Here is a 22775-nt window from a genome sequence, read left to right on the forward strand (position 1 = left end):
TTAAGCTATACAGTGACCACTGAGATAACACATACAAAGTGTAAGATACCCAGATAGAATTATCTACTTAATTAAGCTCCTTGTGGAAACATGGTAGGTCAAGAGCAACCTGATGCAACTATCTAGAGAGGAATGTATAAATGAGTTCCAGAGATCTCTTCTACGAATTTATAAATACTTTAGTTCAAGTACTAGAGCAAATTGATAAATGCTTTTAGACAGTCCATAACCATGTGCTAAAGAAACAGTCTTATTAGTCTATTCCCAGCATCTAAATAATCAACAAGTAAGAAACAAAAAATTAAAGAAGAGAAAAATCATAGGTAAATCACACTTACAAATTTCCTGCCTTAAATAAATTCCAATCAAGTGTTTTAAAATAGTTTTGGTTTTCATATGAACACATGAGACACTCATCTATTGATTTGTTCTAATACTTTCATTTGCTATTCCTTGAGCACTCTCCCAAACCAAACAAATTAGATAAAAATAAACTTACTTCACTGTGGGTCAGTTCCATTGGTTCTATCAAGTACAAATAAGTACTATCTTCAAACATGCCACTAGAACATGGAGAAAAAGAAGTGATATTTAGGATTACATGGCAATTACTCCAGGATACGAATTTTGATGAGACAAAAGCAAACTTAGGGCTGAAAACCTGACCAATATTAAAATAAATTCCATATATGTTCATTACCACCACATGTAGTTAAAGCTAAGTATATTTTTTTTTTAAATATGACACACATTTTAATGAACCAACACTAAATGTAATGGCAATGCAATGATAAAGTACCAAAAAGAGTAAAGATTTGACTTTGGAAAGAGGAAGTACTAAGATACACATTGCCATGCAGAATATAATCAACAGCTGAGTTGCACTTAACAGTAACTAGTTCTAGTAAGGACTAATTTCTCACATTTTTTTCTTTGTATAATTTAACAAAAAGATCAGTTTTTCTGTTGGCTGACAGAATCATATGTGAATACTGACCATGCAAACTTCTAAAGTACAATTCTTGTTTATCCTTCACCATAATAAGTTATATGGGGAAATATTTATTTGCACTTACCATATTCAAAGGTTTTATGAGACAGCATCAAAATGTTAACTCCAACGATATTAGAAAAAAAATGCTAGCAGTTTGGCTTAGCTGGTACTGGCATTCCAAAATATCAAAATGTTTAGGCCTGTAGAGTTTCAGTCCCTCACATATTAAGTGATAATATTCAAGAGTCATAAGTAGTTATAGCTTTGTTTGAAAAATGAGAACATGCACTTACTGAAGTCCATTACAAGTCGAAAGAGCAACTTTGGAATCCTTGATACCTCTGATATTTCCATGGTAGTAACAATGCTCTCCCCCCTAATAGTGTTTAAAAACAAACAGTCACACACAAAAAATTACCCTGATTTAATGTCTGTTACTTAAAACCAAGGCAAAAAAAGATCTAACACTAACAATACCCATTTAGTTGATTTAAGTAATATCTTTACTATCTATCACAATAAACCCAGCTAAATTAAAGATTAAAAGTATTCTCAAAAACTTTTATTAAAAACCATTTAAGTGTGGTTCTTTCACACATTGTTAGAAAAACCTACCATTCATCGTAAAAATATTCTTAATTCTAGTGTCATGTCATCTGAACTCCAACAAGCATATTGAACCCATTCCTTATGCAATTATTATAACTCAAGAAGGTACCAAAAATATAAATGCTGTTTGTCTATCTATGCACAGCATTACTTCCACTTCACATCTTATTTAATCAGTTATTCAGATTCTGAATAAAATTCCTAACAGGCTAGTGTGCATAACTAAATCAAAGTACAATACAGAAAGTAATCACTATGTGTTTACCTTTCCATAGTGAGAATGCATAAACCATGCTTTTTAACAGCTAAAATGTGATCATCTCTCTCACAGAAGATTTTTTTTTCAAGATGATCATCTGAGTAAAGAAATTGTTGTCTGTTCTGCAGTCATTCTTGTAATAAACTACCCCTTTCTATAAAATACAGCACTTTTCATTAAGATCTCACTTCTTTAAATCCACATTGGGGAAAAAAACAATCTTGTACCTACTTAGGCCTAAAAAGTATTACAAGATACTGCAAAAGACCAGGATACAGTCCTTATTTGACCTCCTACACAAATTGCATGTATATTTTTTGAACCCATAACAAAGCCTTTTATGGATTAATAATGTGATCTCAGGAGCTCTATTACTGCTTCTAAATAACACAACTCAGAAAACATCCCTTAGGAAGTTTGGATCAAGTTACTGCAGCATGCAAAGGTAGCCCATTTGCTGAGTCTGAAGTTCTAATATAATTTTCCATTCAGATTCATGATTCAGCAACCGCAGTGCTCAATACTAGTGCTGCAGCTGACAATTGCATGAGCTTGTCTAAGTGCCAATGGGAATTGTTTTCTTGCATCATTTAGCATTTTTGCCTATTCTGCAGAGCACTGAGTCTTAATGAAACAACTTCCTTTGTATGTTACATGAAATTATTTTTCCTTTACAGTGGAAGAGAACAATTTCAATAATTACATTGCAATGTAATTGTTTAATTCTGCAATGTATTATTTTATTTGAGATTCTCCATAACAAGGGCAAAATAATAAACTAGATATCTAATACTTGGACAAACAACAGTCCTGAACTTTCTGAATGCATGAATGCATAAATGCAACTGGAATGTTTGCTTGCCTCCACTCTAAATAGAGATATATTTCACACATAATAAGTTCACAATATTCATACCAAATACGAAAAAGTAATTCCCGAAAAATGTAGTTTTTAACCTTCCTTGGATCATACCAGCCCTCATTTTGTTACTAAAACAAACAAAAAGACTGATGCGGTTCCCTTAGGGCTGAACTATCTTGTATAACTTTAATCTGCCCTTGGATTAATAGCCTATGGCACTGAATTCAATTTGGTAGCTTGTTTGACAAACTTAATTAATTGGATATCAAGCAATATGCTGATTTTGTAATAACTCCAGAGGTTAAGGTTTCAGTTAAGTCTTTCGTTTTCTGTTTCACAACTGTACAATTCTTGCAAAGAAAAGTCACTGCCAGTTTTTTTTGTTTGTTTGAATGTCTTACATTACCATTATCCCTTCTCCTTGCACTTTGTGCTAAGGACATGTGAATAATTAATGAAGATTAATCTGATGGTGGCTTCAAACGCTCCACCTCCTACATTTTACAAGATGTAATTGTTCTGGCAGTAACTGGATCATCTTCACTACTACCACCTACGAATGCCTACCCCTCAGCCCAAAACACAGCTTTTCTTCTTTGTACAATTCCTCTTGTATTACTGACATATCCTTACAAAATGAGATCACAATTACCTTGTATGTGTGGAAAAAGAATTTTGGTGGGTTTAAGTTTTGCAAAACTTTTTTTTTTAAAACATTTTATTGGCACTGTTCTCTCAAAAACACCATTATGATGCAATTTAAGAACACAATACCTTAGAAAACTTTGGTTTTCCATCTTCATAGTGAATCTCCACATAATTGGAAGATAATAAGTCACTGTCAAAGGAAGGAAAAATCAAAATGAGAAAAATCTGAATACTCTTTCTACTACTATGGGTAGGTTTTGGGGGGGTGGGGGGTTGCTATAATTTTGAAACCATTTTTGTTTTCCCTGTACATTAGTTTAAAAAAAAAAATCAAGCAGTTTGTGTCCAGTAAACAGTTTGACAGTGCACTGGAAGTCACAGTGTGTTACAGAAGGGGGAATTTTATTCTGCAATCTAATCCCCTGTATTTTAGCTTTACAATTAGATTATCAGCCTTTTAAATATGCAAAAAAAAAATCCCATGGCTTTAGAACTTTGTTTGCTGACAGTAACTTACAAAACATGTTTAGTTTATTAGCGTTTTCAAATAAATTTTACATTTTATCGAAAAGTCAGAGTATATGTAAGGCTGAACAAATACATACACAGCTGTTTTGAAGACAAAAGTGTATACTCACTTTCACAACTGCAAATACTCAATTTTTTTCCCAAAGCAGTAATGTTCCTTAAAAAAGGCCAAAACAAAGCACATCATAAAACACCCTCCATAATACCCCTTTTCATATTTTCACGTTTTATTCTCAGATATCTTTCTCACTCTTATTCTTTCCTAACTCTGGCAAGACAAATTTCTGAAGTATAAAAATTTCCCATACTGTGTAATTTACAGTTCAGATTTCTTCTTCTTCTTCTTCTTTTTTTTTAACTAAGATTTTTTTAACTAAGCTAGCCTGTACATATCCTGCAATAATCTCAATGCCCCATTCACATCCCACCCCTTTATAACCAAGGCTGCAGCACAGCGCCCAGGGAGAGCAAAGCAGTTAAACATGCTAAATGGCCCTACCAAATATGCAAGATAAGCATTTTATTTAATGAGACCCAGAATTCTTAGCATTTTTAAAGTCTCTGATGTACCCTTTCAATTTAAAAAAAAAAAAAATCATTAAAGGGTCTGATAGCGGTACATATATCAAAACAAAAATATCGTTGCTACAAATAAAAGACATCATTATGGAAGTCTGGTCTGACAAGATAGCTCTGATGGGAATTCAGGACTAACAGCAACTTATGATAATGGGTATCTCAAACTCAGATTAGGCTATTAGCAGTCCTGATAACATGCTAACTCTGGGACTCATGGCTTATAAAATCAATTCTTCATGCCACATTTATCAGGCACTACACTCAGAGAGCATCCTGCAGAAGTCAGTTACCAGCGGTTCTCTTAAAAGTCCTTTTTCGTGGAACTGAGAGACCACACTATGGGCACTCTGTGCCTGCAAAACCAGTGCTAATAGCCCTGAATAACTATTGAAGTCTCATAATTTGTGTTAAACATCACTTTGAAGGCAGCATTTAATAGATATATTTTTAAAGCGCAGATTTAAAAATATATTCAATTGCATAAAATCATTTTAACTTTCTCTATTTGCATCAGAGTAAGTTAAAAACATTCTGCAGAAAATACAAATGCTGTATAAATAGTGTAAGCGCTTGACTACAATGCAAACAGTCATTTCTTCAGCATGGCCAGATTTGAAGCTTCTAAAAAGGCTTACATATACAAAACAAACTTTAAAGTGTTGATAATGTAATTTTATTCTTTGCATTTTTTACACTTGTTATCAAGCGTAAGGACTGCTGTTCTCTGTACTTAATGGGATGGTAGAGACAAGGCTGCAGAAAACTGACACGAGTAAGAAAATGGAAAACTCTGATTAGGATATAAGTATTTAAAAAAAAAATAAAATTGAGGATTGTTAACCACGGGAATTGTGCTCAACTTGATACAGCCTTGACCAGATTCGGATTTTTAGACACTTCTGCTTGAATTCACCGAGACTATTTGGTTTCCTCAAACCAATTCCAGGATCAGCATTTATCTACCTGTTTCCAAATCAAATCACACTTTCACACCCTCTTTTTTTCCCCTCTTCTAGTAACCTTGCACGACTGATCTCAGAACTGCTTTCTGTGCTTTTTTGCATCTCATAAGACTTGCAGTAGGTGATCCACACTGTGTGTACTGACTCACAACTGTAGTCTGATTACAGCATTTGTCTCAGATTTATCCCATTTCATGTGACACAAGAGCAGCTCAAAATTTCTTTAGTCCACCCGCTGAAGAATCTTTCCAGAGTTTAGTACTCTTTTTTGGGCTTTGGTTCAGCTTCTGTTGTAACACAGTTAGTTGCCTCATCTGCCAACCTTTTCCATTCTTTAGTTTATCATTACTTCCACTGCAAAGGAATTCCTGATTCAGGTAGTGTCCAAATAAAGTATCCCACATGATAGGATAACTAACAAGGCATGCTTATGATGAAAAACTCCTATATATATATTACAAGTACAAAGCAAGGAGGCAGCAGATAGCAAGTTTCCACTAGACACTCTCATCATTGACTTTCCAATATGTATTGGGTTTTCATGGCCAGGTTTTGGTAGTAGGGGGAGCTATAGGAGTGGCTTCTCTGAGAAGCTGCTAGAAGCTTGCCCTGTGTCCAACAGAACAGTGCCAGCTGGCTCCAAGATGGACCTTTGGGATCTACTGGATACAAGGCACATTAAATTCTCCATACCAAACAAATTCCCTGCAATGAAAATTAGTTAAGGCCTGCTGTTCATGATATACTTCCCATGCTGTAAGAAAAATGCACCTTTAATTTCTGAAGCACCCTTTTGCCAAATGTAACGTAGTATCCACCACCTAGAAGTTGGAGTAGAAGATCTTCTGTAAGACTTGCCTTTCACAAACCTGTTTCTCATGCTATGTTGGAACAGTTGGAACTAGATCACTAGTTTCTGATCATTATTGTGTTTTTAAGCTTGCCACACATAATCACCAAGGTTACTCAAGGGCATTGCTCTCTTAACATTTCCCTCAGGACAGCAAGAATTTTGAACATTCCATGGAAAAAAAAAAATCTGTCAGCTGCTCCTTAAACTGTATGCCGTTACCTTGGTAGGTACCTGATTTTTGTCAGGTACCTATTCTTTTTTCAAATATTTGCCTACACTAGGAAACGTCCTAAAGAACACCTTACTTGTAATCACTCAGAAATCCCTCAAGGTATACTGCTAATCTGAGAGAACATCGATCTTATTCAGGGAAAGAGGGGGGAATGGGAGCAGAACATATTTTTGCAGGCTTTTTCTAATACAGCTTTGCTAGTATACACAGCCAGTTGCTTCTATAATAAAGCTAATGTGAGTCCTGTTCTCTATATTCATATCAAAATCAGTACAAACACAGCTATAACTGTGCTTATAAATGGTTAGTATTGAAATGTGATATTGCAGAGAGCAGCCTAGGACCAAAAAATTCAGCAAAAATGTTCCACTACTACTGCAAAGGTAAAAAAGGCAGAATTTGGGTAAGGGAGTTCGTTCTACATTTTGCTACAGCTCCAAGAATAACAACAGCTGTAAAAATACATATAAAACTGCTACTGTAAATTTTCCCTACCAAAGCTTTTACCTGTTATTAACACTGACAAATAGGACAAAAGACATGAGAAATTATTTAAGGAAAAGAAAAAAATTAGAACTTAACCAAAATAACTTTCAAACATTTTTTCCTACTCAAAAGATATACGTAGAAGAGCATTGTAATTTCCACCAGGAGGTGTGATGGGATTCTTCATGAAAGCGGCATCAAAAAGAAAGGCCTAGAACACACTGATTAAGAGCTCATGTAGAAGTACAATCTCCTGAGGAATGAGGCACAGAACTCATGCATAAAGTAGGGATCTCCACATCACAAAATAACTTTTCTTCCTTTGTTATCATTTACAGAGTGGATAAATTAACCTCTGAAAGGCAGACCTTTCAGTTTTACAAAATATATTTTACACCTCACCTACTCTGGACTGTTCCGCCACCTTTGATCCCTTTTGAGCCATTTACATTTTGATTAGAGCAGAAATGCATCCAATACAGCAAATTTGTTTTTCAATATTATGAGCACCAGAAACGGTGCAGGATTTAACTAAAACAATCATCAGCCATGACCATGTCAGACAAAAGTATATTTACGTAGTGACACATTAGTACGATCCTTTACTGATGATGAACACATCAAATTACAACACGTTGAATAACTCGTGACAAAATAATATGTCTGCCATGTCCTTTTCTATAGTTTCTTCCACTCTGCCTTGTTTGTCTTAGATAATTGAACTTATTAAGCTGTCCTGCACCCCCAGCTCTTCTGAGTTACACTGAGAAATGCAAAATAAGCAGCAAAGGGACATGCTATTCCCAGTAGTTGCTGCCTCTGAAGACACAGGCCAGCTGTTAAAGCCAGCAGCAGATGCTTTCTGAAGAACTCACATCCACTTCCCTGGCACATAGTTTAGTGCTGACGTTTTCCTTAGCAGGAGAGCTGCAGAGCGAAAAGTGTCTTACCTCAGCTGACATCTAACTATCCTTATGAAGAGAACTGTTTTGGGTAGGTAAAAGCTATGAAATGACTAATAAGTATCTCATATACAAGTAACCAGGTTAGCTTCTAGGAACATAGTAGATGGCCTGCAGAAAATCAGAGTACAGCTGAATTATCCTTCTGACATACTTCTTAAATTATCTTTATACTAACCTATTACCAGGCAATATTTTATTATTTTTAAGTATTCTGAAATTTTTCAAGTTCAGTACCACTGTCTGAGCAACCTAGTTTAGTTGAATTATTTAAAAGAATGCCCATCAGATGTTTTTGTCCATTTGAGAGATATAGTTTAGTAGCATAAAAAACAAATAGACACCTTGCTGCAACATTTTGTTAGATCATCAAGGTAGTGCCATCTAATGCAATGGCCATCTACAGCCTTGTTTCCATTACCAGTTTCAATTATATTCACAAGCTTTGTTGAATTATCTGTTCTTATAGGAATTTATTAAGTTTCTAGTATGTGTTTACATTAATCTTTACTTGGCTCTTGTCTTTGAAGCTGCTCTGATAAGAGTGTCTCTAAGGAATGAATACACTGCAAATATTCGTTGTTATTTTTTAAAACACAGCAAGGTTTTACTACTTTTCTTATATTATCTTGAAGGAGCTTAAAAAATCAGAACGTGATACTGTGGATCAAGAAACTGTGATTACAAGTAGTTAAAAGAAACAACTGATGATGTAAATGTAAGAATTAACTTTTTTAATAACTATGGAATAGAAGAAAGTCCTCACCCACTTCTGCTATTAATACCATAATGATTCTGCAACAGTAAATTGTACACTTATTAAAAAAAATCACTTCTTGCATGGTCTTGCTATTGTTGCTTGGTTTTGCCTCATTTGTCTTCGAGATAAGAAAAGGATGACTCGACCACAAATTTATAAACTGAAATTACCTAGGTGATCCCTCAGGAGGGCCTCAAAAGGGGAAAAGATCTCCAAAAAAGACTGACAGGAAAGCATGTAATAGAATGGTATAGAACTTTTATATAGAATGGTGCAGAAAATGCTACAGATTTATTTCTGGATCAGTCTACTACCCCCAGTGCAAGAAATCCTGAGTCAGTACAAGGGAGCTCAGGAAACAAATTCTTCATGATCCTTTCTCTAGCTTTGTCCTGAAGCTGTCCAACAGAGAACGGAACATGCTGTATTTTATTGGCTACTTCAGCAAGTATTTTGCAGGTAGCAGTTTGAAGAGTTTTCCAGAATATTAATAGTATATTGGTCGGTTTCCACCATATTTTCATTTACCATAGCACTGAAGACGATATCACTCTAAAAAGTGCTATGCAGAAGGACATGCAAACACAAATGGATAGACAATATTACAGATTAGTTCTATGCCACGCAAAACACCTCAGTGCAATTTGCTAAGACAGAAGTTTCTAGAAGAGCAACTGTTTCAATAAAATATTTTGACAACTGTTCAAGTTTACTCAATATTGCCTTTTGATTGATCCCTCTTCTTTACTCACCAGCTTGGAAAACTTCTGAATTATCAATAAGAATTTTATTAACCTGTAGTGTAAGGTTGAGGGCTGCCACCTGTCCTTGCCAGAATGCTCTCATCCAATGGTAACCACATTTGCTACAGATACCTTCATTTGAAGAAGGGTTTTTTAGATACTAAAGAAACTCATGTTTCCTCTTAAACAGTTCATTGAATGCTCCACATGTTCTGATACTGGACCGTTACCACACGAAGTTTTAAACAATTACCATGAAGGAAAAATCCAACCATGGGTGTGGGAGTTTTTCCATTATTATTTTATTTCTAATATCAAAAAGAGTGAAATAGGCTTATTTATACTTATAGAGAGCTGACTTGAGCACCTTCAGGTTATATTAACAACTATAGCAGAACCAGAGATACATTTTGGTATTCCAGCAAACTGGAAGTTTATTTTGGTTCCCTTCATCCATGTTTCCACTTTGATCTATACTGCACAATTTTAGCCTTGTCATTGAATCAAGTTAAATTTAGTTACATAGGCTCTTAGCGGCTCCAAGCATGCACAGGCTTTATACTAGCTCCAAATGCAAAGACTTCAGCCTGACCACAACAGAATCCGAGATGCCAGGAATGCACTTCAACAGAAAGATCTCACTATTGACAAGCCTGGACCATATCAGAAACAGACTGAAACAGCTACCAGATTAGAAAGATAACAGTTCTTCACCATTGCCATGTTACAGTGTTTACATGTGACCAAAGAAAGGATGCATCAAGCCAGACAGCTGCTTGGTATGCTGTCTGACAGCAAATACACAGATATAGCAATATTTCAGGTTGTTTCTCAGCACCCAGTGATCTGTGACACCAGGATTTCATAAACTGGAATTAGTACAATGGTTTTCAATGGCTCTCAGTAGATTTCTTTTCTGTAAGTTTTTCCAGTTCTTTAATTCCTGTTTAATATGCACAGCATCCTGCAACATCTGCCCTAAGACTTTTTGCACATGAAATGCCCATTGAGGAAAATGATAACTTTGATAGGTTGCTTCCAGCTCTGGGAGTGGCAAATAAGGCAGTAAAGCCCTGTTACCTAGAGGTGAGGAACTCCAGACTGTGCTTATAGGAGGGCACACACATTGCTGTAAAATCCTAACACTGAGGTCTTTGCATCTCCTCTGTAACAAATTTTTAAAAGTTGACTAGAGTTAAACTTTTCGCAGTACTATTATCACATTTAATTTAGCAGCTTGTATATCTTACAGGATCCATTTAATACCCTAAATGTTTGAGTGTTCATTTAAGAAAGTGTCATAAATATTTGAAGATTCCTTCTGAAAAACTGTGACTAGTTTTCACATTTCCATTAAAACAGAATTTAAAAAACCCCATGAGAATCAAACAGTTTCTCAAATAAACCAGTTACCGCCCTACTGTTTTTAAAATTAAGCTAACAATGTAACCCCCTCTAGGACTATTCTCAAGTTAATTCAGCCCTACAGAAACATACACCAAAAAAATGTAAACATCAATTATAAGCTTTAAACTGATAGATAAAATTTGCTGTAATGTTGGCTGCACTTCACATAAGAAACTGACTTTTCACAACACTCATCATATTTTAACGTCTCAAATATTTAAGTTATGTAACAGTAAAATGCAGTGGAATTGGGTTTTTCTCAGTTCACGCCAAAGATGCCAAATATTTTTCATATGATATCTTCACCGAAAAATCCATTTTCCTGCAAACAGAGTTTCCTGGAAAGATGGACCTCCACAGAGAAAAGAAGAAAAAGCTGAAAAATATAGGCTGGTTTTGGTGATTTTTTAACTCCCCTTCCCCAAAATACTACATTTTGAGGCAAGTTTTCAGTAGGAAGGGAGAGAATTTTTTGTCTTTGCTTTTTAACTTCTGCTTCTCTCCAGTTCAGTTAACTGATTCCCTATTCCTTGTGTGTGTCTCAGCCACCACAGGCCCAGTGCTGAAGGTTCCAGTACAGCCCCAGCACCGTGTGCTGGTGGAGACCTCTTTGTTTTTAGAGGCTGGAATAGACCGTGTCTGAAAACTGCCAGACAATATGGTCAACTTCCCCCATCATTAAAAAACCAGCAAGTAGACATTTTTAATTCACTGCTTTTGGTAGTACTGCTCTTTAATGTGTTTTAGTACTACACCAGAACATAAAAACTGCTACCTTTAAACAGGACATAAAAGTTACCCGCAGAAACTTGTCTTTCAAAAGAACAGCAACTTAAAAGCTTTTTACATGTTGATGCAAAAGAGATCATTAAAAACTAATTTGGTAGCACCTCGCAGACATTTGTTTATGTATATAATGCATCAATGAAAAACAAGAAACTGCTTGGATATACCAGGATCATTGATTAGCAAGTGCACTGTTACAACGAATGGACTGACATTATTGTTTGAGGACAAAAGTGAACCTACTGAAATTAATTCTTTTAAAGGCTTTTTATAGAAATTGTGTTTTAAGACAATGCTACATGTTACTTGTCGCACAAGGAATTTATTGAGTTTGGGCAGACAATCATAGCTGAATTATAAGTCTAACTTTTCAAATGGGATCGTGACACCACTAGTATCCTATAAAGTTTCATTTTTATACTAAGAGCATTAACTAAAAACTTTATTTAATCCATTACAGATTAGAAAAAGTATTAGTTTTTACATCAAATTATTTTCATAATACACATATCTGCAATTACTATGCATTGAAATGACATCACATTGACAGCCTGAAACTGGTCAAACATTTAAGTGTGACAAGAGGCAAAATGTCTGAAACATCAGAGTAGTCCACCTTGTTAAAGAGTTAAAAATTGACCTTTTTTCCTGAAAAAAAGGTAAGAAAAAGAAAAAACTGCCAACCATCACCTTTAGGATAACAAATAATATTTCATCTGGTTTAGGCCTTGTGCAACTGCAAAGTTGGTTACCCACTCAAACTCCATACAAATCTTACGTATGAATTTTCTCTGTGCACTGGATTCAAGGGTTTGATGGGCTTGTATTTCCTTCAAGCTGTTTGTGCCACTGAACTACGGCAAGATGGAAAGTTAAATTTTATAGTAAGATGCTCCAGAAACTTCTAAATTGCCACCTGTTGTTCTTACAAAATCTTGACAATTACTAATGAAAGTGAATATCCAATTTTCTTCACTGCCTGGTTATAATATTTGCCGTGAAAAAAAGAGCAGCTGCAACACAGAAAGTAGGCAATCACGCAAATTCCAACAGAGGTAAACAAAACTTAAAACTAGAACCTGTTGGAGTTAACAACCACCCTCGACTTTATTTTTATATATTTGGAAAAGATTCAAAAAACCCAGAAGAATAAAATGAAAATATACAGAATACATACAGAATAGGTGCCACTAACTCACCTTAGAGCAACTGATACAAATATAAATTCAACATATACAAGGCTATTGAGGATTTTGAATACGTATTCCACATGCAACTGGATTATTTTGTCCAGTAGCATGTAATAAGTGTGGCCCTGTTGTTCTGCCTTTCCTTCTAACTAGACATTGGCAATACCAATATGTCAACTAAAACTCGTCATCCAACATCGTAGCAAAAGACAGCATTTTGGTGAACACATAAATGTAACTGAAATATGAGAATGGGTCTTTTTCAAATCATTGTCTACAGGCATTTACAATTTATCTTACAAGTTTTACGACTTACAGTCTTAGAGTATTATGTCCAGTCAAAAAATAGGACAGGTTTTTGAAGTCGTCATTTTCTGGAACAGCACCAGATAAAGAGTCAAATATTTATAAGTCAAAAAACACTTATGAAGCTAGGAGAAGAGCTAATGTATAAAGAGACAAGCAGTAAGGATACCAGGACAGCATCTGCACACCCTGCACCTTATGTACAGGCAGTAAGAAAATTCCTGATATCACAAGAGCAGAACTTCTACATCAAGTAGTCTCCCTCTCTCTTTCTGAGGTGAAGGGCACTGCATTTTTTGATTGCTGATAAACAGCCACAATTAGAAAAAAATATTCATATTCTTTATGAACCATTTGTTGTTCAAAATAAGCAAGGACAAACAGCAGGGATGGACAATGGGTAACACTGCAAGGATATGGGGAATGTAAAGCTACTGGGTTTGTGATGGTATTTGTATAATAGCCATTCAGGATGAGACTAGGACAGGAAATGCAAACAAAACCCAAGCCCTAACGAACAGGAGATAAGAGTTCTGGTCTTCATTATTATCTCTGTTAGGTCACTGTCTGATGGGCCATGGAAGAAGCCACTCGGGCATAGCCCTGAAGAGATTCAACCAGAACTTTAGAACAGATAAGAAGTGGTAAACAACATCATTTGTCTCCTGGGAAGGAACAAACTTATTTCAGGATGCCTGCAGGGACTTGTGGATATGTGCAATCACTTTTATGGAACATTCAGCAGATGTGCCAAAGATAGGGAAGGTGAATCAGGACAGAACAAGTGTCAGAAAATGGAGAGGGAGTGGCATATAAAGGAGTCATTAGTGTAAGATGCAAGACAGCAGGTTTGGTGCAGCCCCACACCTGATCGCTGCAGTCTGTCCTGTGTTAAGTCCTATTGGCAATATTTCCTTTATGACTTTGGTTTCTATTCTGCATAGGTGTGATGTGCAAGCAAACTTGAGAGTCAGTCAACATCTATAAGGAGACCTGTATCTGCAAAGACTAAGGCCTAAGCCAGTGACCAAATAAGACACCTCAGGCCTAGGCATCGATGTTGGATGAACTTAAAGCCTGTGTTAACATTTGAGTCAGTGAATGCTGGCATGCCTGTGCCAGGAGAGGGCTAGTGCACGTGTTTCACCAGCAAACTTCCAATTCTCATGAGCTGGAGAAGAAATTTATCAGGCTGTTTGTATTCTTATTCACCTGAGTGCTGTCTGCATTTATATGTGGTGCCAGTAAAGGCAATGCTTTTCCTCTGGGATTGTCTGTGTGACCAGCCACACCCTATGTATAGTGCCACCTTGGGAATGTGTGCTCAGTCTTACTACTGGCTGGACGTGCAGACAGGAGCAGTGGCAAGCACACTAAGAGAAGAAATCCCCTGTAGCTTAGAGGCCACTAAATATACATACCCTTCACAAATATGTCATGATTATCCACTGGAATTAATAAGCATGGGTCCAACCCTCATAAAACAACAGTCTTGTACTATAATACAGTTCTTCCAGAGTCTAGAAAACACACAGCTATCTTCAAGCCTTCTTTCTCCTTCAGTTCTGTGTGACATTCCCAGCCTTTGCACTAACTCATCTTTTGCCAGTCACTCAAGATTTCACATAACCTTTTGAAAGATCAAAATGCAAGAGCAACTTAACGTCAAAATTATGCATGGATGAAGGAAAATGTTTCCAGTTCACCTTTACAGCAAAACATCTGATAATTAGCAGCCAAGCAGCAAAATACACAAATATAACAGTTCTGCAAATTTTATAAATGGTGCTTTGAAAAGCTATTAGATTTAATAAGCTTGCATTTTTCTCCCTAATAAAACTTCCATTACATGACAGTCAAGACCAAAATAAGACCTCATATGAACCCCAAGAGCAGAGGAACACATTGAGTTTTTTAAACCCGTAAGCAATTTTTGTAAATTTGTTTCTCCTTTTTTAATCATGCTGAAAGTCTCAAGGGCAGTAGAAGGGCCAAATGCACTTTTGAGCACTACTGTACGTAATTTTACCTATCCAGTATTCGGTACTGATTTTATACTTCTACCTTATTCTTTCTGTGGCAAAAAAAAACTTCATTACAATTTTTAGAAAAATCAAGTATTTCCATACCTTCAGCAGTGGATATAAAAGCACATGTGATACAAACAACTAAACCACCGCTGACCTGTGTGTATTACAAATCAGATCTTCTAGACCTCACGATTATGTAAAATTGTCCCTCTCACAGGTAAACAGACTCTAGCTGCACCTTTCAGTACAGCCACATCATCAAGATTCCCACTTCATCAGGAACTTCATGACTGCAGTGACAACAGCATGTTTTCCAGATCATTAAAGATAACCCATTCATACAAGTTTTTACAGTGTTCCTACACAAAAAAAGCACAAGAAAATCCACACCTTTCAAACACTACCAGTACTGGAATTTCTCCATCTATCATAACTTATTTTATCACAAACAATAAAATTTTAAAGGTATCTATGCTGTGGGTGTTAGCAAGGGTTACTGCTACCTCACATAAAAACAGTTAAATGTTATTTTACATTAATAAACTTGGATAACAGCATATCTTGTACCATAAGTTAAAGATAAGAGCAGAAACAAAAGAAACCTCAAGTCATGTACTTACTTATTCAATGTGAGGTCAAGGATGAATTTGGAGCCAAAGGCCTCGATCTGGAAACTTGCCTGGGCCAGATGTACAGCCTGCAAACAGGAACACACAGCTGTCAAAAGATTCACTGAGATTTATATGCAACAAATGTGACTGTGAAAAACAAAGTTATGGAAAACAGGCTTATTTTAATGAATCTCATAGGCATGTGAAAACTTTTGCCCTTGTACCATATTCTGATTCAAAAGGAATCCTTTCTAGAGGATAGAGAGAAGCAAATGGTACCTGCAAAGCATGATTTCAAATACACACTCATTCCTCACAGAAAGAAAAAAGAAAAAAAAAAGTTTCACACAAATGTCTGTATTTTGCCATAACCAGATGGCTATGTAATAAAAGCATAAGTAATGTAGTGTAGTGTTCTTTTAATTGAGTTATTGCATCCATTCCCTTTAAGAGGCCTGAAATAATTAAAGCATTTGTAATATACACCTTCAAATACTAAAATCATGGCAAGGCTGGTATTACACATTATGAAAGACTCCTTCAAAGTAATCCCTTCACAATTAATGGCTTTGTACTTTGCATTGTAGCTAAACCAGTATTCAGAATACCGATGCTGCTCGACATACAACAACAAAAACAACATTAGCTTGTCTCACATAGGGAGTTAAGTTTAACTTTCAGGATATTCAGTTCTTGTCAGATGCATAAACTGTATTCTTTATTCTTCTCTATACTGTCGTAACTGTAGACAAAAACATTTAAAACACGCTTCTCTGTTTTCTAGAAAAATAAGAAGATGGTAAGAGATGATCCAGGAATTTCCTTTGAAGACACTGTTCCAGCAGGGTTGAAGAGATTAGATCTGAATTTCATAGAATCTCTTTCTTGATAATGTTCTAATCAAATCATGTCCACTTACACACTAATTTGATACAGCATTAATAATTACACAAAGTTGGAATATTATGACTAAGCCCTTTAATCAAAAGACAAAAAGATACTATTTTTATTAATTTCAGGTATGTCACAGAAACTATATCAAGTTCTAGCTAGTTTATGGCATAACTTAAATTGTAGGCCAATAAGGCCTACAACTTTGTTCTCCTTTGGAAATTTTTCCACAAAGGATAAGCTCTTCATGTTGCTCTTCCATTCTTGCACTACACGGAGCAGCACTGATTTTCATCTTATTTCTCAGCAAAGTTATCCATCATCTTTCAGTAAATTCTTCAATATAATTTAAAAAAAATTTCTAAAAGTTGCTGTTGTAACTAAAACCAGCTGTGATGTTTCCTCTACTATTTGATCATTCTTTGCCCCCAGAATTATCATTTCCCTTTCAACAGGGTCACACAGAGCTTTGTTGTCAAGCTTCTTTTAAAAAGAAGTTGTGTAGTTACAAAATATTTTAAATACCTTTAATATCATTAAATAATCTCTTAACTAAAGCCAAAACCAGCATCAAGCTTTCTCTCCATTACATTTTTTGGTAAATGTATATTTTTGTCTCACCAGTTCACCAATTTGCTAACACTGGCCTGACAAACTGAGTTTAAGTATTAAGACAAACCAGTGGCATAATCAAGAGAGAATCTGCAAGATGAGAGCTAGCATATGCATTAAAAAAACCCAAAAAAACCCTCCAAAACCACACACTCAGAAAATAAAGAAAGAAAAAGCAGAGAATCTCAGATTAAACGCATGCCTAGTAGGAGAGGCTTTTAAGCCCCAGCTCCATTTTTTTTTTTCAGAGTGAAATCAAGGAACAATTGTCACAAGGAGCTTTCCAAGAACCTGTTCATGACAAAAACCTCATTATATTTCCAACATGCACAGGTGCTAATTTAATTTTTTTTAAAAAGCATGAAAATTTGTTGCAGGAAGAGGGTTGTAATTAGTTTTATGCCATAAAGATTCCACTTTGGAGTTACAGGAGATACTGCTTTGAGTCCCCTCTACATATAATATTTACCTAAAATGATGTGTCTTCATACCACAAACAAGACTTCAGTGACAACTATCTGGAAAATTTTAAAAAGCATGTACTATTCCATTAAGATCATTCTGACACATGATAAATCCCTCCATAGGCATCTGACTGTTCTTAGGGACAGCTAGATGGATGACTAGTCTGATCCCCTATAGCTTTTCTATTGTTCAGTCAAGCCCATTTGATGATACCTGTGTATCACCCTTTACGTTTCTAAGCCATCAACCATGTATTCTTTATCTTTCTGCCGTTTTAAAGTATTAAAAATAATTTGTATTCTCGGTTTGCAATATTATAAAAAAACTTCATCTTGTAGAATTAGATATAACAGCACTGCTATTTCTGAAAACAACTACTTCTGTACATGAAAACACTACTTGCTATCTCTTGCTGTGACTCACAACAGATGTAGCCTGTACACACAAGCAATTGCTGCGAAGCAGCTGACACTAATTTGATGCCCTGCAGTAGGGCATGTTCTCCACCAAAGTCAGCTCAAACCATTGGTTACAAAAAGAACACTGGATTTTAAATCCCTGCAGTTTAGCAAAGACACTGTTTTGAATTCAGGTGAATGTGATACACCACAGCTGCAGTAAAATACAGATTTTGTTAAGCCAGTTTAACAATAGATAACCAACCATGAAAGGCATAAACCAGAAATCAGGTGAAGGTAATGAGAGTAAAGTTTTTAATCCTGAAACTGAACATTTTCCTGCAACAAGTTTACACAGAAAGCTACCAGTGAGTTATCACCACGTGTTTTAGGCATTACAACCATCAAGTACTGTACCAAAATGGGAGGAAGTATTTCAAAAAAGTATCTGTGTGAATCTGTTTTACAGCTTACAATGTCACTGTATTCTCTCCTCAGCTACTGTGTAATACAATGCCCAAAGTAAAATTTGAAATATGGTGTTCTTCTCATTGGCATAGAAATACAAATTCAAACAAGAATATAATGTAGATCAGCATATGTTTTGAAGAACATATATATTTCACAGGAAAAATATTAAACATCACCTTCTTGTACCACTTGCACACATGTATATGCTCACACCTGCATGAGTATTTGCTCACATAAACAGGAGACAAAGTTCCTTTGTCCATGTTTGCCTATCATCCAAAAACCTCTGCAGAGGTTCCTGCTTTGACAGATATAACCTACTTCAATGGCAAAGCTAAAAAATTATATAAAGTTTTTCTGCAGCAAAAATACTCATGATGTATAGAGAAGTGGGTTGAAGGAGGGTCTGAGTCTTTCAAATTCTACCTGCCCCCATTCCCAAATTTTACTGAGGAAAAAAAAAAGTCTTCTTTTCACTGTTCTGGCAGTTCAGATTACTAGCGTAGTCACTGTAATAAGAGATTCCTCATACTAGGGACATTCTAAGAGTGCTGTAGCTGCTTGTGCAAAGAGCAGCTCTCAGGGTTTTTTCCAAGCTAAAAATCCATATACATAAAGAACTCCAGTTTCTTTCAAATCAGTCATTAGCTTACAGTAGGTTTCAAGATGGAGGTGGACAGGCTGGAACTGGAATCTCAGTTCTACTGATCTATGTCACAACTTGATTGTTTTCATTATTGCATTTAGCCATCATTTGTCCATAATTCATTTTTTCCAGACTTCCAGGAATTTTACAATCAAAACTAAAGTACTATATGGTTTTACTTTCTTCACAGTAAAACTATGCCAAATGCAATGTGTTATCCCTTCAAAAATATGAAGTTCTGTCACAAGTCTTTAAACAAAAGTAGCAGCATTATTTAACAGACTGATGGTACCTGTGGGTCTTTTATTATATTCATAAAGGACAAGCTCACTGCTTTTAGAAATTATTTTTGCATACAGTTCTGCTGACTAAAATAATGGCCAAAAGCCATCTCTCTGAGTGCAGAAGCTGAGCAAGGGGTTTCATCAGTCTCATTTTAGAAGTAGAAATTTAAGTCAGATTTAAGTGGATTTTACACCATTAAAACATTTTTTGCTCTAGACCTTCATCCTGCTAATAGCACAAATGCTGTCACAAATGAACATGACTTACTAAATATTAGTTCCTTATCCTTATTTTAGCTTGTTTGCCCATCCTTGACTTCATACAGAAACCATCCTTCTTTTAGTGTTTGATTAACCTCTACTATGTGGCACATATACCAAGACAACCTTCCACTATTCCTTGGAAATACAGCATTTCATATTGAAACAGCATACATAAATGTCACAGCAGCATATGAAAACTCACACTTAAAACATACAGCATTTCAGAAAACTTCCTGTTAATTATTTGTTTCTGGTCTTTAACGACTAACAACAGAGGAGTTAGTTTGATGCACTTGAACTCCAAGCCTGGAAGACTGTTCTTTGAAAGAATGGTTGTCTGGCATGTGAATAAAGACCCAGCCCTGTTTCTGGAAACAATCCTACTGTTGTGCTTATAATCCCAGGGGCCAGAACTCACTATTCTCTCCCAACATGACAGTACCTAGATACCCATCTGCAGTGACACTGGCCTCCAAAACCATATCGCTCTTGAAGTTTTGTTCATAAGACTCTACAAAATAGTACATCCATTGCAGTACCCAGCTTCCCACAAATGCTAGAAAACCTAAAAACTTAATTTATTTTTATTTCAGATCAAGGCATAACAAGTACAAGTGTTGTGCTACCTAACACTTAGGAACCAAAACCTTTTATAGGTTATTGTGTGAAGCTTATGAGAGGACCCAGAAATACATTTTTAAAAAAAAAGCATTTAAAAAGTTGTGGAAATATCATGACCCACATTTCAACTAGGAAACAAAGATCTAGATCTACTCAGGGAGAAACTGGCATAAGGAAAATCTTCTATGCCCAGAAACCAAAGATAGGAAGACCAATTACACCCTCCTGTTAGTCAGTAACCACTGAAGACGCAGAGTCCAGATAAGCCTTTTGCATTAATATAAATTCAATATGAAATAGAAAAAAATACGAAGTACACACAATCATCCACTTACAAGAGAGCAAACTGAAGCTGCACCACAGAAAATTCTGAAAGAAAAAAGCAAAGCCAGCTGAAATACTACAAAGATTCTCCAATAGTCTTATACACATAAGCCACATGAATTTCATTCATTATTTTGATCAGTTTTCTTTACGTGGGGATTATAAGTGAAGACCTGGCCTAAAATAGGCAAGTAAAGGGAAGGCTATAACTAGCACAGAGGTTTTTTATTTGGATTTTAGTAAAAGTTCATGATGCCACCTCTTGAGAGTTTACTAATCATGACCTTTCATCTTTTACAAAAGACACCTGATTTTTCTTAAATACCACCTCCTTTGACATGGCTGTGATACAGTTGTTTTCCTTTCATCTTAAGGATGCTTTCCCAGCCAATTTTTATATGCTACATACCAAAATTACATAGAGGATTGAGACAGCACTGCATCTCAACTATTAAAGCAGGGCAGCTGGTAGGAATATTTTCTTTATTTAAATGACAAACAGCTGAGCTGACCAGAAGCACCTGGAGTTTTCACCCCATGAAAAATAGACCTAAATAAATATAATTTTGGGGGGAGGAAAGTGGAACTGTTTTCACAGTCAAAAGTACTCTAGCTTATTTTTTCCCCAGTCTTTAGAGCCTGCAAAACAGTTTTCTTAACGCCTCTCTCCTCCCCAAAATTACACTAAGAGCTTAGAATTATGCATGAAGACATTGCTTCTTTACAGCTTCTGAAAATTTATGGTTCAGAAAAACTGTCCACCGGATAGAGTCTTCTTTCATATGTACCTAGTTCAAGCTATTTTCCACTCAAAATTTGCTTAGGTTGCCCTGGGCTGTTTCTCCAGTAATCCTATTATCGTTAGACCACACCTTGTGCTGCAGGATTTTTCGCTCTGCTGCCACCATAAGGACTTGCTCCTAGCCTTTTGTGACAAGTTGTGCCCCCTAAAAATCTTGTGTATGTAGCCTGTGAAAACGAACCAAAGCAGTCATCTGGTTCAATAAAGAGTTTACCAGTTCATTCAAAACACTACCTTCATCTGCAGATGTTTAAAAAGACAGAACACAGATGACTCAGACCTCTTCAGCAAGTTTAAGGATTTCTGTGAGCTTCTTCAGTCTGTTTTTATAAATAGATGCTCATTTTTGAGCATTTTGCACTAAAAATAACTTCAGAAGAACTCAAAACCAGCTAGCCTTAATTTGACTATGAGGAAACAGGTATACAGATTTTAGAGTCTTCAAGCATCAAGTATTTAAAATCTATTTTTTTTAGAACATAAAGCAAAAACTGAATATACACTAGAACTCTGTCCCCCTTGGAGATAGATCATTTCACCAAAACTATGGTGAACATTTCTTTCTTTCAACTGTGATAAGAAGCTTCTTCCAAGAAGAAGGAATGAAAGAGGGTCTACCAACATTTTTGATCATGTACACCTCTTCAACATGATGATGTTTCACCAAAAGGGGATAGAGAGAATCAGTGCTAAGAAAGTAACTTATTTAAATTTTTGATTCTCTGGTACACTGTTTTCTCCTCCAGTCTTTCCTTTCTACCAACATTTCATGAAGACGGTTGCAGACCCTTACTTTTAGGATGTGACTTTTAAAAATATTTTAAATAATTTTACATAATTCTATATTCCTAGCTTTACTTCCTTTCCACATGCACACAATTTCCTCTACTCTCACTCTCTCCTCATAGTGACTCAGCATTTCTGAGGCATTCAGGCCTAATCCCATTAACTAGACATATGACTTATATTATTCTGGCCACCATAGTGAAGTTCCACAGAGAGGCATCTACTGAATAATATCCGTACTTAGGGAGTAGATCCACAAGAACAGTAAAAGAAGAAAAAATGGTATTTTTCCCCCTCAACTGTCCACTGTATCCATATATCAGGCCATCATATCTGTCTTTACTTTTTTCCCATGCTAAAAAAAAAAAAGAAAGAAAAAAATCAATCCTAAATAGACCTTTACC

The 22775-nt window shown here is 35.8% G+C and overlaps 1 protein-coding gene across 7 annotated transcripts in view; it reads right to left on the minus strand.

Moving 5' to 3' along the window:
- The window catches only part of ADAM23 (ADAM metallopeptidase domain 23), a 72508-nt gene that overhangs the window by 46099 nt on the left and 3634 nt on the right, over positions 1-22775 (minus strand). For all 7 annotated transcript variants that reach the window (XM_017834395.1, XM_017834402.1, XM_017834386.1 and 4 more), the window contains exons 3-6: positions 15817-15893; positions 3499-3562; positions 1288-1370; positions 500-563 (exon numbers count right to left, since the gene is read on the minus strand). In XM_017834395.1, the coding sequence (XP_017689884.1) occupies positions 500-563; positions 1288-1370; positions 3499-3562; positions 15817-15893 (288 nt within the window). The remainder of the gene's footprint in view (positions 1-499; positions 564-1287; positions 1371-3498; positions 3563-15816; positions 15894-22775) is intronic.

Source organism: Lepidothrix coronata, unplaced genomic scaffold (genome assembly GCF_001604755.1).
Source record: "Lepidothrix coronata isolate B3197 unplaced genomic scaffold, Lepidothrix_coronata-1.0 Scaffold7, whole genome shotgun sequence".
NCBI lineage: Eukaryota > Metazoa > Chordata > Aves > Passeriformes > Pipridae > Lepidothrix > Lepidothrix coronata.